The following is a 16,711-nucleotide window of genomic DNA, read 5'->3' on the forward strand; positions in this document are numbered from 1 at the left end:
ATTTTAATGTTAATTTCCAACATACTTTGGGTTCATTTTAAGCAAGCAATACAGTCATTTTTAAACAATAGTTGAGTTAAATAAAACTACCCAGCATGTTGGTCAAGCATTTAACCCAACTGCTGGGTTAAAACAACCCAATCACTGGTTTGTCCATTTTCAGCCCAACTTGGTTTGTTTTTAACCCAGCATTTTTTTAGAGTCTATCTATCTATATATCTATACAGAAGGCTGTTCATGCTTATTCAGGAAAACTGAACCCATGGATCATTAGAAGTTTAATCAAGTCTTTTTATTAACCTAAACTTTGATATTTCAAGGACAGTATGATTACTTTGGTTGAGTGTGTCAGTCGGAAAAGTCACAGAGACAACAGATGTTGTGAGATGTCCAACAACAACCAACACTGTATGTGTGTGTGTGTGTGTGTGTGTGTGTGTGTGTGTGTGTGTTATGCACTGTAAAAATCATTTTCATGATTAGTTATCACAACTTTTTTTCTTTTGTCAAATCAACCTAGATAAATAATGTGGTTCAGATAACATAATATTTTGAGTTTCTATTTGTTAAACCAATCTCCTTCATTGTAACTAAACTAAATTTCTGTCATTAATTATTCACCTTCATGTCTTCTCAAACCCGTAAGACCTTCAGAACACAAATTAAAATATTTTTGATGAAATCCGAGGGTATCTGATCCACACATAGGCAGCAACGTCATTGCACCTTTTGAGGTCCAGAAAGGTACTAAAGACATCGTTAAAACCGTCAACGAGAATACTTTTTGTGCAAAAAACAAAACAAAAATAACTTTATTCAACAAATTCTTCTGTCCCCTGTCATACTGCTATGCTATTTTCATTGCAGAGCTTCAGTGTTTATGTCTGAACGCATGCGTCTGCTCACATGACCAGAGCCGGCCAATACTGAGCCACAGTTTGGACGTAAACACTGAAGCTCTGCAACGAAAATAGCATAGCAGCTTGACGGGGGACAAACGAATTTGTTGAATAAAGTCGTTATTTTTTTGTTTGTTTTTTTTGCACAAAACGTATTCTCGTCGCTTCATAACATTAAGGTTGAACCACTGTAGTCACATTGATGGTTTTAACGATGTCTTTAGTACCTTTCTGAACCTCAAAAAGTGCAATGACTTTGCTGCCTATGTGTGGATCAGATACCCTCAGATTTCATCAAAAATATCTTAATTTGTGTTTTGAAGATGAATGAAGGTCTTACGGGTTTGAAATGACATGAGGGTGAGTGATTAATGACAGAAATGTCATTTTTAGGTGAACTAACCCTTTAAACCAACAATATTTTTTTATAGTGTGGGGACAAAATGTCCACTAAGATGGCAATATCTGAAATCCTTGTCCTTGTGGGTAAATCTTTTGGTCCCCATGAGGAAAAACAGCTTGTAAATGATACTAAGTGATGTTTTTTTTGAAAATGTATAATGCAGAAAGTGTTCTGTAATGAGTAGGTTGAGCGGTAGGGGATAAAATATACAGTTTGTACTATAAAAATCATTATGTTTATGGAATGTCCCTATAAAACATGGAATATGGAGTGTGTGGAGTGTATATATATGTGTGTGTGTGTGTGTGTGTGCAGGTTTGACTTGCGAGGGTCAAATAATAATAAACATTTATTTGTATAGCACTTTTCATAAAATGCAACTCAAAGTGCTTCACAAGCATAAAATCAAATAATACAATATCAATATACAATTATTCGAAAACAACTATAAAAGGTTCAGAATGTAAAATAAAGCATATAGTTTGACCTTAGTATCAATATAAAATAAATAAAACAACAATAAAAGAATCAGAAGATAAATATATAAAACTGACTATGACACAGGTCAGTTTTAATGTCTTCACTTTTATTATGACAGCTGACTAGTGAGGACATTTTACTGGTCCTTGATAGTTTAAAAGGCTTATAAAATCAGCCAAACATGTTTTTATTTAAATCTAGGTTTTGCACATATTTCTGTGATAGGTAGGTTTAGGGGTAAGGGTCGGGTTAGGCCATAGAAAATATCATTAACCTGATATAAAATCAATGCAAGTCTATGCAGTGTCCTCAAACGTGTGTGTGTGTGTGTGTTTTGGAACTTTGCATGCTGGATGGACAGGGAGAGTAAGGGTTTAAATGTGAAACAGGACACGCACACCTGGAAGCAGAAGGACAGAATGAGATGAAGCACAGCTCTGTACCTCCATATCATCCCTTAGCAAGAATGTAAACTTTGTTTTCAGGCTGTAGTCTGTCACCCCCATCCTAACTTTCTATCCTCTCAGCCCAGAACCCCTCAGCCTTTGATCTTCTGCCTGTGCGCACTTGCCTTTCAACACAGCCAGTCATGTTTTGCAGAAAAGACCTCGGCAAATGAGTAGTAGTTTTCCGAATCACTTTATTTGCCACTGCGGAGATACAATTATAGATTTGCCTTGCTTTTCAGGGTATCATGTCTTATATATTTGAATAAACACAACTATATACAACTTTTGTATATCAGCTCTGAAGGTATTTTAAAAAATGGAAAGTTTGGTTATTTGAAATAAAGTCCAATTAGCTAACATTAGTATACTCATAAAAATGATTTTTTTTTTTTGATGCTGTTCACTTTATTTAACAAACTTATTTTGATTCAACACCATTGTATTAGGTTTCTTGTTTAAATTTAATTGCCTCATGTTAAATTGACTGGAAACAATTACTTTTTGACTTAACTTGATGTTTCATATTCAAAATAACATGTTTCAATCAAGTAAACTCAACCAGGAGTTAATCAAACAGGACTTTCACTTCCCCATCATGCTTTGCAAAGGGGCTGATCTGGGAGAGTAAATGTTGAAATAAAGTGTTATTTTAAGCAGTTTTTAGCAAGATGAGAAAATGGAGAGACTTTTTAATGTTTACTGTTCTGTTATGTTGGTATTTAAAAGTTCCTGTTATGTTAATAGTTTTTGGGTTACCATTGTGATGAAGTGGTGAGCTTGTGCTTGGGCTGAGGACCTGCTAACAACAATTAAAGTTGCTTTAATAATAAAAAATAACTATTGTTTGGCATGTCATGGATGTTACAAAAACTGTTGTTTTTTGGATGAAATCTAACAATAAAAGTCTTTACAGAGTACAGATTTTGTTAAAGTATTATTCTAACTATTGTAAAAGTTGTGAAATTTGTTCTTGAATGCGTTCACTAAATAAACTGGATACTTATTTTAATTTTTGTTTGATATTAATTTTAGGATAATTAAACTTATTTTTAATTTTGGACAAATTAAGAATGTTAACCTGATTCAACTAAATGCCATTGAATTGGCCTTATATAATTAACTTATGTTTACTGAAATAAATATTGTTAATTAAATGCAGTTATGTGGAACCTGTTGACATAAAAAAAGTTAAGTAAATCCAACGTATAATTTTTTTGAGTGACTAACAATGAGAAATATATTTGTTCCAGTATATATAATTCTTTTTATTAATAAAAATACAACAGTTTATTGTAGTTCATGTTAGCTCAGGTCCATTAAAGGATTAGTTCACTTTCAAATTAAAATTTCCTGATAATTTACTCACCCCCATGTCATCCAAGATGTTCATGTCTTTCTTTTTTCAGTCAAAAAGAAATTAAGGTTTTTGATGAAAACATTCCAGGATTTTTCTCCATATAGTGGACTTCAATGGAGCCCAAACGGTTGAAGGTCAAAATTACAGTTTATAGCGATCCCAGATGAGAAATAAGGGTCTTATCTAGAGAAACCATCACTCATTTTCTAAAAAAATAAATAAATAAATTATATGCGTTTTAACCATAAATGCTCATTTTGAACTAGCTCTCCAGCAGTGTAGACACTGCTAAGTGTATTACTGCCCTCCACAGGTCAAACTTTGAACTAATTGTTATATACTTGCACTAGCGTATTGTATATGACAATTTAGTTCAAACTTGGACCTGAGGAGGGCAGTAATACACTTAGCAGTGTCTACACTGCTGGAATTCAAATAGAGAAGAAGAAGAGAGCTAGTTGAAGACGAGCATCTATGGTTAAAACGTATATAATTTTTATTTATTTTTTTAGAAAATGAGCGATGGTTTCTCTAGATAAGACCCTTATTCCTCGTCTGGGATCGTGTAGAATGATTTGAAGCTGCACTGAAACTGTAATTTTGACCTTCAACCGTTTGGGCTCCATTGAAGTCCACTATATGGAGAAAAATCCTGGAATGTTTTCATCAAAAACCTTAATTTCTTTTCGACTGAAGAAAGAAAGACATGAACATCTTGGATGACATGGGGGTGAGTAAATTATCAGGAAATTTTAATTTGAAAGTGAACTAATCCTTTAATAGAAACTATTAGTTAGGCTAGCACAGTTTTAGTCGAACATATTTATAAGGCACTCGTTTCTAACTAGTAGCCTACCTATATATCCCAAACTAGTAGCCTAGCATTTATTTTACCAGTTACAAAAGCATTTTATTTGTCATAGGTTATAAAATCTGGATGATTTCGCTGACGGATGTCGTCCTTTTGAGGCGTTTCTGGAGCTCTAGGGGCATCGTGTGGAAGACATTGGTACTGCAGGCGTATGTGTTGTTCAGGCAGTTTCGGGAGCGGTCTGCTTCAACAAAACAAACAGTGATTGGATAATCACTGAGCAGCCCGATTCGACAGAGTACGTTAGCCCCTCCCACTGAAAGACTCATAACAGATTACTATTGGTTGAATTCAAGATCCCGCCCAATTGTCGATTTTGTATTGGCTCAAAGGTAAATATGGGTGGGCAGAATCTTCCAGAATCATCCAGCGGTGTGGTCTGTGACGGAAGATATTTTCATAAGCGCTAAAACAAAGTAGATATTCGTTTTTAGGGTTTGATTTCTGAATACAGGCCTTAAAATATTGTATCGGATGATATCCGAAGCTGACTGAAGCAGCGAATAAAGCGAAGATCTTGTCACGTGAGTGAATGTAAATACTGGCTAGCCATAGCAACCAGCGTGATAGTAAATATTAAACTTTCAGTGGAGCCATGATGACAAGATCTGTATTTTGCTGCATGAATACCAAACACTGCATTTGATTTTCAGCTCGACCACACTAGCAGCATCAGAGACTTTGAAGATGGACGGGAGTGTGACAGTCATCACCAACCCGACCGTGTCCGTGCGGGTGACCAGCACCGTCAGCTCCTTCGAGGTCAACCGGAGATTCAACCGAGGAATAACGATCGCAGAGTTCAAGGTGCGGCAGTGCAGATCATGTGTGATACGTATTAGCCTCAAGTAGAAATATGTCAGATATCACATCTGAAATTGATTAATGCAGAATACAGGACCTGTGAAGCTTTGCTTTCTCAAAAATGTCTATTTGAGTTAAAGGGTTAGTTCACCCAAAAATGAAAATTTTGTCATTAATTACTCACCCTCATGTCGTTCCACACCCGTAAGACTTTTGTTAATCTTCGAAACACAAATTGAGATATTTTTGATGAAATCTGATGACTCAGTGAGGCCTGCATAGCCAGCAATGACATTTCCTCTCTCAAGATTCATTAAAGGTGCAATATGTAATATTTTTGCAGTAAAATATCCACTAGGCCAGTGTTATATATTTTGTTCACTTGAGTACTTAAAATATCCCAAATGTTTCCAACTATTTGTAAATCATGAGAAAATTGCAATTTTAAGCAAGGCTCCGGGACGTGTGAGGAGTCGCCTGTCAATTGCATCATACCCGCGTTATCCTCGGTTTCTGGTTCTATTTTGTAGAAACCATGGAAACACCAAAGATGCTTTAATATATTGTATGTTCTAATAGACATAATTATTTGTATTAACAGTAATACATCATTTTCTCCATTATACAATACATTTTAAAATTAATTCCATGCCGTTTATCAACACAAGCCATTCAATATTTAATATGATATTCTAAAATCGATCTATCTTACTGCAGTGTGCAACAGTGTCTCACAGCAGCCACCGAGCGAACGCTCAGAGTAACGTTATAACATAATTTTCAACACACTCAAATGTATCTAATATAATAAACAGAGCTGTGTTACCTCATACTCATGACCGGAGAAGCGGAAGCGGCGCCAGCGACTGTGTCATAATAAAAGTTCTGCTGCTCGTGAGGCGTGTGTTGATCAATCGCTCCAGCGGCCTCGTTCAGCTCCCACAACACTCGCTCCTGCTCTGCTTCATACTAAATGACCTCATCCATGAACACGATTTGTATCCGAGTTCTATCCCTATTCTTTTGCACTGTCTGTTGAGGTGGAGACCACATGTCCCAAGATTCTGCTTTAAAACTTGTCGTCATCAGGCTATGCCTTTGTTTTGAATAGGCTTCTAGCGACCTCTAGCGGACAAAATTATTACATATTGTACCTTTAATCTACTAAAAACATATTTAAATCAGTTCATGTGAGTACAGTGGTTCAATTTTAATATTATAAAGCGACGAGAATATTTTTGGTGTTCCAAAAAAAATAAAAAATAACGACTTATATAGTGATGGCCGATTTCAAAACACTGCTTCATGAAGCTTTGAAGCGTTATGAATCAACGTGTCGAATCAGCTGTTTGGAGCGCTAAAGTTATGTGATTTCAGCTTTTAAGGGTTAGAAACAAAATTCTTTTTTTCTCTGATTCCTTGGCTCAAGATGATTCGATTGCACCATGTCACCCTACGTCATTTTCTGTCATTTTTCAAGCTCGTCCTGCACGGTTCGTCCGATTTTCACCAAAATTGTCTCAGATCATCTTCAGACCATGGCGAAAAACAAACAAACATGGAAATCAAGTTTATTCGTTAAACCGTTCTTGAATAACGCACAAACAAATTTGACAAAGTGCACACCAAAATGGACATAAGGCTATATCTCTGCAATGCTTTAGAGTATTCTATCCAAACTTGGTTTGTGTTATGACAGCCATGACCTGAGGGTATCTGCACAGTGCCACCTAGTGGTCAGGAGATATGAAAAATGGCTATTTTTCCTTATAACTTCAGAACGATTTAGCCCAAAAAAAACAACCAAAAAAGGTCTCTTTAGATTTGGTATAGCATGCCGAGTCAAACAATACCCAATTTTCCCATACTAGCCATTTTGAATTTTGACATAAAATGCTATATTTTACGAATTCATTAGCGTATTGTTACGAAACTTGGTTCGTGTCATCAGCATAATGTCCTAAAGGTACTCAAAAAGTTTCAAAATAAAATTTCAAAAAATGCTAATGGCTTTTGATTAATTTTGCCTGTTGTAATGAAACAATAGATTCCTTGGGTCATGCTGAGAACATAGATACCAATTTTGCCATAGTCAGCTGACCGCCATGTCCGCCATTTTGATTTTCTTTAAAAACCTACTTTTTCGAACTCCTAAACATTTGCAAAATTGAATCAGATCATCCTAAGACCTTGCTGACAAAACAACAACAACATGGAATTCAAATCAATTCGTCAAACCATTCTCTTTTAACGCGAGAACAAATGGTACGAACAACACACCAAAATGGGCAAAATTTTTAAACTGTTCTTGAGTAATGTGCAAACAAATTTGACATAGCCTTATGTCCATTTTGGCATGCACTTTATCTCTGCAATGCTTTAGTGTATTCTAACCAAACTTGATTTGTGTTAAAACCCGGGAAGAAGCTTATTGTAGTCCCAACAAGCTGTTTGTTGTATTCCTTAAAAAGCGACTTCTGTGAAAGAAAATATCTCCCTTTGCATTGAACTTTGAGCATCATAACATTACACACTAACTAAAGTAAAAAAATTGAAATCATTATCAACCACCCCTTTAACATTTTTTTTAACTGTATTTGTTTTACAGAGTAAACTGGAGCTGATTGTGGGCACCCCAGCTGCCTGTATGGATCTTGATCTATTCAGCACGTCAGACAAGTTCTTACAGAAACTAGACAACAACGAAGCCCTGCTCGGCTCCTATCATGTGGATGATGACTGCAGAATACATGTGAGTATCGACTCCTTTCTGACACCCCATCTACACAGAAAGCGAGTGACCAAATCAGAATGTGTAGAAGTGATGCGAGATGATGATTCTTAGAGGTGATGATACACAGGGCAACTTTTTGAGCTTGTTGCTGAGCGATGTTGCTTGGGCACTTTCCCATTGAGAACTGGCAACATATTTCTATCTGGATACTTTAGATCGAAATTTGTTGCCCATTTCAATGGGGAAAGTGCCTAAGCAACATCGCTTTTTAACATTGCTCATAAAGTTGCCTCATGTATCATCACCTTTAAAGCTTCAGAACTGTCCTGTTCTGGACCTTTTGAAACTATTTTGATGGTATTAATAAAAATGGAATTCTTTTACTATGTGCAGGTGACAGACCTCAGTGGTGCGAAAAGCGGAGAGTTCACTGATTTGTCAAAGGTGGAGAAATTTGAGATCTCTGATGATGCCTATGAAAAAAGGGCAGGTAATCTAAACATGGCATCAAAGTTCTGCCTGTGACACATTTGATGAGTGATTTAAATGTATGGCAACTTACAGCGACTGCTCAAATAGTCATTCATGATGTAGTGTCATCTTTTTTCCACATTGTAACGTACATCTCAGTGAAACATATAGGTTAGTGCCTTGCTGATTGTATTGAAGCAGATCGACTAAATGCGAGACTGCAGTCGACTGTAGGAAAGGGGCAGGTTTAAGCAGACATATATGAATCATTCACAATTGCCTCAATAACATGCTTTTAGAAAAAAAGATTCCTTTAAATGTTTCTAACATATATGCGTGATGTAATTCTGATATATTTTCGTTTGTATATTTTGTTCGAGTGTTTCATTACTTTAAGGTATTAAATATAGATTTCCAATAAAATTAAGTAGCCTAAAGCCATTGAGAAATGTGGATCACACACATTTTAAGTGCCTTTACCCTTAATGTAATGTCTGTTCTCTAAAATATGTTAGAAAAGCAAATATTTAACATTTCAATTTTCATACATGTCAGATTCGATACGGAGCTTCAAGAAGAATATGAAGTTAGGTCGTTTTAATGAGGAAAACAGGGCCAAACAGGAAGAGGCTCTTGCTAAGAAAGAAGAGGAAGAGAAGGCAGCGGCTGAAGCCATCGCTGTTGGAAACCGCTGTAAAGTTGAGGTTCCTGGGCAACCCACCAAGATTGGCACCGTTATGTTCGTGGGTAAGCTTCCCATCATTTTCATATCACACTTCTCAGACCAGGGCTCAAGGGGCTGGGAACACACAACAAAGGGGGTGAGGCCATGTTGGGCTGCTTTAGAGAAGAGGAAGAGTTGTTGTAGTAGAGTGTTGTTATCATGCCGTCATTTTTTGCAGAGCTGCTTCACAAACGAGGGTCATTCAATGCTGGATTTGCACAAAAGATTAACATGACGACACATGCTAGTGGATGAGTTGAATCAACTCCACAGCAACTACATAAATTTATCCACTAACCATTCAGAAACGTCCAGTTTCATTCTAAAAGTTGTAACTTTTCCTGAGTCTCTCCATCAGTGTCGACTCCGGTTTGAACAATGTAAGGCTGAACACCGTTACTGTCAATCCTCATTTTGGCTGCGTGAGATTCTCCAGCTTTGTTGTTGTTGAGCAACCGAAGTGTGAGCTGTTAAAGCTCCGCCCTCTTCTGGAAAGTGGCCGGGAGCAGCAGCTCATTTGCATTTAAAGGGACACACTCAAAAACGACATGTTTTTGCTCACACCCAAATAGGGGCAAATTTGACAAGCTATAATAAATGATCTGTGGGGTATTTTGAACTGAAACTTCATAGACACATTCTGGGAACACCAGATTACATTTTGTGAAAAAGGGCATTACAGAGCCCCTTTAATAAATATATAGTCTGATTAACTGTGCGTTTGAGTCATGAATCAGTGTTTTCAGTGTCTTGGAGAAATGTATAAAATTTAGAAAGAGAAACTTTAAAGATGATATGAAACGGAAGTTGCGATAGTCTTTTCTTCGTCATTGTGATGTATATATCCAAGTGAAACTAGAAAAATTGTAAGGTGTGACTTGATTTTATCCATCAGAAACTGATTGGATGGTTGTGGTTTGCTATTGGTTGATCTCATGTGAGTGACAGGTTGTCCTGCCCTCATGCCAGTAAACTCTTCATCAGAAGAGAGAGGAATGCTGTAAAATTCCTTAAAAAAAACAATAATTGTCCATTTTGATTTCATGGTGACTCCCAGCGGTTTTCTGCCAAATTAAAAGAGCTATGGTTTAATGTTTGAAAGCAATTGATAATTTTTTCTTGTATAATTTAATAATTTCTGTATAATTAATATTTTTTAAATATAACATAATAGCATATTTTACACTACAATAGTGGTATGGTAATAGTATGCATTTCTCTACTTGATTTGATTTACTTTTATCATTTAAATAATAAAAAAAGATATTTTGAATAACAAAAGTAGTAATAGTAGTAATAATAATTATTGTTGTATAGTCCTATTGAATGGGGATAAAAGCAGGTTTTCCTTCTATTTTGTCTTTAGCTGATCACATGCCTGTTTATTGCAATGCTTTTCTTGTTTTCAGGTACGGCAGATTTCAAGCCAGGCCACTGGATTGGTGTGAAATATGATGAGCCGCTTGGGAAGCATGACGGCAGGTTGGTGCTTGCACAAGTTATTTATGTTTATAAGACCAGCATGCCTCAGAAAATGACTAATGTGACCCTTTCTTGAACCTTATGAGAAAGTCTAACTGATGCTTCATGTTTATCTTGATTTAGCGTCAATGGGAAACGTTACTTTCAATGTGAGCCAAAATATGGCGCCTTCGTGAAGCCGCTTTCAGTAACTGTGGGAGACTTCCCTGAAGAGGACTATGGTTTGGATGAGATGTAAGACTTGCCTGATGAGCAGTCCGAAGCATCTGAAGAAAGATCCTCTTTCTTCAAGTCGTTTGACTCCATGCAGTGAGACATTGCTGCAGTTGAAGGTTTTGTCGTCAATGCAGATCATTTTGTTTTATGCTGGTCTGGAAGAGATCAGCGAAAATTCTACTTTAATTTCCTGCAGGCAAACTCCAGAAATGATCTTAAACGCATCTGTGCCCTGGCGACTGGAAGTAACTAGAAAGGTAAAAGTGAGAACATCAGTCGAGGTCAGAGTAAAAAAAAAAATCTAGTTGAGCTCTAAAAGCGTTCGCTTGCATGTTGAATGTTCGTTATTGAATTCCAAAGTTCTGCAGCTAATTTGAGCCCAGGCCGAATCATTTTACTTCAAACTAAACCAACTAACCACAAAAGAAAATGTTCTTCACGTTTTTGCAATTCTGTACACACTGTATCGTATAAATGTCTCATTCCTCCTTTTTCTGCAGCCTTCGACATTCACATCGTCATGACTGTATTTAGGGTCTCGGTCCCTCATTCCTAGGCACTTTAGTGATTAGCTCACAAATGAGTTGTATAATATAGAATTCTGTGGCCTCGGTTTTCCATGGTTCTGTATTTTCAGTGTAAATTACAGAAATGTGACAAGAATTCTTGCCTTTTTTTTGTGAAAATTGGCATGTCAGCTTTTTGATGCATGTCAAATTCACATTTAACAGAAAAGCCTTGTTTTTATGGAATTCTGTGATTAGCAAAATCTCTGTATGTTTCAAATAAATCAATGTACCAATTTTGGACATCCTGCAGACATATGCCCAAATTGTCTTTTTTCTGAAACTGCCTTAATATGCATTGTGGGACATGTTGCACTGAAAAACACTGTAGTACAGCCCTAAAATCTTGATAGGTTGGTGATTTTTGGTCCACATGAAGTGATTGGTTTCATATGAATGCCAGTAGCTACACTACTTTAACAAATCAATGCAGAGTTTAAAGTAGAAATGTTGGACACTAGACTAGACACAAACATTGATTGTTGGAGAAAGACATGCTAGAAAACTGCTAGCATCTCTTTCTCCGTTCATGTTTTTGTCTTGATTTTTAAATGTCTAAACATTCTTAAATCAAGATGCATTTACTTGAGAAGCAAAATGATTTAAAATATGAAGTCTTGCTTCCTGAGGGGAAAAAAAAAGTTTCAAAATGAAGTAAGAATTTATCATTCATGGAATTTCACTTATTTTTGGTATTGTATTAATATTATTTTTTTTTGATGGTTTGCAGAAATGAAATAAAAAGATTTTCAAATCACTGTCATGCTTGCTTGCACATTATTACTTTAAGAACTTTCAAACAAGCATCAGCTTGACAACAATCCTGAGATCTCCAGCAGCGGTGGGCTGTTTTACAGCACAAACACCGACACATCTGCAGACCAAACCTCCAGAAAACACCACCTAGTTGACAGTTTCAGTCGCTGGATATTAAACTCTAACGTAAACTATGAGTTATATATAACGCCTTTCTCTGAAAGACGTCAACGCGGAGCCAGACTCAGAGAACTGAGATTTTTTTTTTCGCTCGTCATGACTCGTTTGGAGTGAGACTGTTGGACTTTAGTTTATTGGTAAAGACAATGAATTCCTGTTTGTGTTTAACTTTAATCCTCATTAAATCCTGTCTGGTTTTGTCGTCGGGTAAGTGTTTCTCAATTGTTTATTTTGTTTATAAGAACTTGCATAAGAACCGCGCTATAGAACGGAAATTGCGAAAGCTTCCATTGTGTATACGTGTACACAGAACATTTTGGTTCTGTCTCAAAACTGAGCGAGATGCCTACCTACTAGACAGCAGACTCCGAGATTATGCAGGCTTAAAGTGAATCTGTCAGTTTTTTTTGTTGTACTTGCAAAGATAACCATTAAGCTCCTCATTATTCTTCCGCGCATTTCCCTCAGATATTGCTTTAAAATATTTATATGGCTTTTAAAAGGGTCAGAGATGGAATATTTAGAGAAATAACTTAGTTACTGCCTAACAACGCCCTAGCAATAAGCCACAAGACCCACAACCGTAGGCTATAGAAACATGCCCCAGCCATATCTCATCACATCTTTTATTATTTATCTAACCTTTAGTCACAATGAAATCATAATTTTCAATTCTTATTTTTTTTTAGAATGTTGCAGAATTTATTACAAATGATTCATGGTGCCTTCAATCAAATCTTTAATCAAAATAACTTCCCCTCCCTCTTCTCTACTGGAACAAGGGTGGGACAACGTGACACTCATATTAGTGATGGGTCGATCAGTTCATTTTTAACTAATCTTTAAAATGATTCGGAAATAATGAGTTGTCTCAGAGAGTGATTTGTTCATTTTGTGTTGACCGTGCATGCGCACCATCCCATAGGTTCTGTCCAGGAAAACAGAAATGATTAGTTCATCTTAATTTTAATTCATTTCAAGTTATCTGGAGGACCCCCGGTTGAGGACTGCTGGTCTAGGTAGACAGCTCACTATGGTTAGAGACAATTTGACTGTCAACAACCGACTATTAGTTATTCTTGAAGTAGTACACCATATGAATCTCTTAAATCACACCATCTTACTCAAGTTTTCAATGAAAACAAGAAATTGCAAAATTCACATAGTTGTGGACCAGATGTGGGCTATTGCAGCAAAATCTTACACAACACCATAAAAGTACTCTGTTAGTGGCTTTTATTTCAATAAGAACCAATAAAATGCTGATCTGTGTGTTGATCGCCATTCAGACCCATTACATTTTCCATATGCAGACATGAGAGATGTCCAGGCTCATCCAGCTGAAAGAGAGACAGTGAGTGGATCAAACATGTCTAACTATTCAACATTACCTCCCAAATCTGAACCAATCACCCCAACTAAACCATCTGTGAACACTGAGCTCTTCACAACAAAGAGCAAACATCTGATTTCTGCATCTACATGTACAGTCTGACTTCCTACATTGATTTGTTGCACTTTTTTCATCACATGTGGTTTCCTGCATTAAAGAGTCAAGTTTATATTTTACAAATTAAAACTTATATTTAACAGGCGTTCCTCCTAGTATCCCGACAGCAGGTCCTCGGTTCCATGCGGGTAGTTTCATTGGCGGTATGATGCTGGCCTTTATCATCATTCTAGCCGTCACTCTGGGCTACAGGTTGGCCTGCTCTCAACGGGAGGTGCGTTACAGAGCCATGTGAGTATCATCAGAGCACTTTCTTGAGGTGTGTTTGACTGTCTAAATTCAATGATAGGATGTCCTACCTGCCTGTCAACATATGTATTTCCATACCTCCGCACACCCTGCTCACGCAGACATCACACGTCATCAGTGCGTTCTGTAAGGCTATGCAGAGTTGTAGACAGACGTCAGTCACAGAGCACCACAAACAGCAGCCGCCTTTTACAGTTCCTCCTGAACCAAAACAATGAGCTTATGCTGCGTTCACGCCACATTGTAACCATAATTACGAGATGGCAACCAGTGACACTATCAACGCCGAAATTAATCTGCAGCAGTCAGGTGGTACAAGTCAAAGCTCTGTGAGCTGTTTACATTCATTTATTTTTGTAATATGTGCTTTGAGACGAGGTAATTTAACACGGTCTCTCGTCTCGTGATGCTTTGCAGACTCTGCTCTGTGTGTGTTCATGTGTTTCGGAGGAGGTGTGGCTTTGGAGAGAGAGCTCTGAAGTAGGGGTCGACCGTTTATCGGCGCCGATATTAAGCATTATGGTTATCAGTATCGGTCATTTTCAAAACCGATTTGCCGATAAAATAATTTAATTTTGCAATGTGCTATTTGGCTCTGATGCAGCCACCTCTGTCGGAACTCATTTGTTCCTTGTTGTTTACTTCAAGTTTTACAAAATGTTTACAGAATGCTGCTGGGTGCTCCCTGCACATTTAATGTTATTATTAATATTATTAATATTAATGTTATTATTAACAGTTCTTAGAATTAAAGATTTGTTTAAAAGCATTTAAAGCAAGTTTTTGTCAGAGCCCTTGTTATTCTTAATTTTGACATTAAAGGTGCTAAAGAGGATCTTTTCGTCGACTGAGAAACCAAAGACTGTTAGTGAGTTTTTGAAATGAGCGCATGCGTAAGAACAGCCCCCCTCCTTCACAGCTCATTTCGAGGGAACGCCTCCCAAAACTTGTGCACGAGTATTGGAACATGAGTGTTTACCACCGGCATTCGCTGTGTCGTGTTAGTGGATTCATTATGTCGGACTCACCGCAGGTAACTCATAATCTGCAGTTGTTACTCCTGTCTCCTGACAAAAACATTGCATGCGGCGCCTGTGGAGTGTGGAAAGTTACTGGAGAGCGCAGCCGCGCTCGTCTCTCACAAGGAACGTCACGGCAGTGATTGACAAGCCAGAGGGCCAATCGTTTACGCGATGATCGCGCAAAAATGTATAAAACAAAACATCCTATTTAGCACCTTTAATTTTCATTTTTACACCAGACATATATATATATTAGTTTAAAATATCGGTTATCGGTCTACTTGATCTGTAATAATCGGTATCGGCCCTGAAAAACATATCGATCGACGCTTACTCTGAAGGAAGGTGCAATCTCATGTTTTCAAAGCTAGTTTGCTATTGCTAGCCTTTGCTAGCTATTGCTTACCCTACCTCATGTCTCAAAGCACATAACATTACAATAATGAACGTAAACAACTTACTCTTACAGACTGCTACAGATTCATGTTGCCGTTGATAATGTTGACATAAGCTAGAAACACATAAATCCGAGTCTGAGGACGTGAACTGGAGCGGGTAGAACTTCACGGGTTGCTATTTTGTAATCACTGTTCCGACATGGCGTGAACGCAGCAAAAACTCGTTTTGGTTGGGGAGGAGCTGAAAAGTTGGCTGCTGTTTGTTTGTGGCACTCGGTGACTGACGTCTGTCTACAACTCTGCATAGCCTCATGAAACATGCTGATGATGTGTGGTTTATTCTGACATTTGACAAATATTGCATCTATTCTGCTTCATCTCCGATACACACAGAGCCGAAGCCGAACACACCTTTTGTTTTTTGCAGTGTTTTTACATTTACATAATTGCTCGTTTAAAAAAACATGAGGATATCCAGACATATGATGTGATGAGTTTATAAATCATGTACCTACTACTTCTCAATTATGTATTACACAGGCCATGTTTTATATATGTTCATATGTTTGTAATAATGTAACCTTGCAACTATATATTTCATGTCATTCAGTGAGGAACATGATGCCATCATTTAAAATGGAGCCGCTGAGGAAATACAGACCAAAACACATCATGATCTGAAGAGAAAGTTTTTACCTTAACATGGTTAATATGCATATGAAACCGTGTATGATGTGTTTGATACCTTTATTTGAATCTTAAATAGGTTGACCTCTTTTAGCAGCTGTTTTAGCAGTTTTTACATTTTATTAATGAATATTTGAACTCAAATGTATTTTCAGTGATTTTTCTTGTACTTACTATCTATACTAGTGTGTAAAATATGAACCTGTAAAAGTCTTTATGAGAGAAACTATTTTGACTATCTTTTCAGTGTTCAGGGACATTTTTTTTTAAACTTTATGTCATTTTAGAATAAAAGTTGGTTTTCCTATAGTATATTTGAAATGTATTGATAGTTTCATGTACAGTAGTGAAAATGATCCAATAAAGTGGTTTAGTCTAATGCTGTGTTGTACATTTTCCTCACACAATTCACAATAAATGTCTAATAATATTGTTTGCTCATAATGCATGAAA

At 36.9% G+C, this 16,711-nt stretch overlaps 2 protein-coding genes across 4 annotated transcripts; both read left to right on the top strand.

The window, feature by feature from the left end:
* Positions 1-4,792: 4,792 nt before the first annotated feature.
* Positions 4,793-11,710, top strand: tbcb (tubulin folding cofactor B). 2 transcript variants are annotated; one of them, XM_048169406.1, is made up of 7 exons: positions 4,793-4,993; positions 5,113-5,266; positions 7,872-8,015; positions 8,391-8,487; positions 9,024-9,215; positions 10,602-10,674; positions 10,798-11,710. In XM_048169406.1, the coding sequence occupies exons 2-7, from the start codon at positions 5,147-5,149 to the stop codon at positions 10,910-10,912; spliced, it is 741 nt and encodes a 246-aa protein (XP_048025363.1). In that variant the 5' UTR covers positions 4,793-4,993; positions 5,113-5,146; the 3' UTR covers positions 10,913-11,710. The 2 variants fall into 2 exon arrangements, with proteins under 2 accessions (XP_048025363.1, XP_048025362.1); XM_048169405.1 differs by having other exon boundaries at positions 4,794-4,983.
* A 370-nt stretch (positions 11,711-12,080) lies between these two features.
* tmem123 (transmembrane protein 123) lies at positions 12,081-16,637 on the top strand. 2 transcript variants are annotated; one of them, XM_048169408.1, is made up of 4 exons: positions 12,081-12,599; positions 13,682-13,876; positions 13,986-14,133; positions 16,182-16,637. In XM_048169408.1, the coding sequence occupies exons 1-4, from the start codon at positions 12,539-12,541 to the stop codon at positions 16,204-16,206; spliced, it is 429 nt and encodes a 142-aa protein (XP_048025365.1). In that variant the 5' UTR covers positions 12,081-12,538; the 3' UTR covers positions 16,207-16,637. The 2 variants fall into 2 exon arrangements, with proteins under 2 accessions (XP_048025365.1, XP_048025366.1); XM_048169409.1 differs by having other exon boundaries at positions 13,706-13,876.
* The last annotated feature ends 74 nt before the right edge of the window (positions 16,638-16,711 follow it).

This window comes from Megalobrama amblycephala, linkage group LG19 (assembly GCF_018812025.1).
Source record: "Megalobrama amblycephala isolate DHTTF-2021 linkage group LG19, ASM1881202v1, whole genome shotgun sequence".
Classification (NCBI taxonomy): domain Eukaryota; kingdom Metazoa; phylum Chordata; class Actinopteri; order Cypriniformes; family Xenocyprididae; genus Megalobrama; species Megalobrama amblycephala.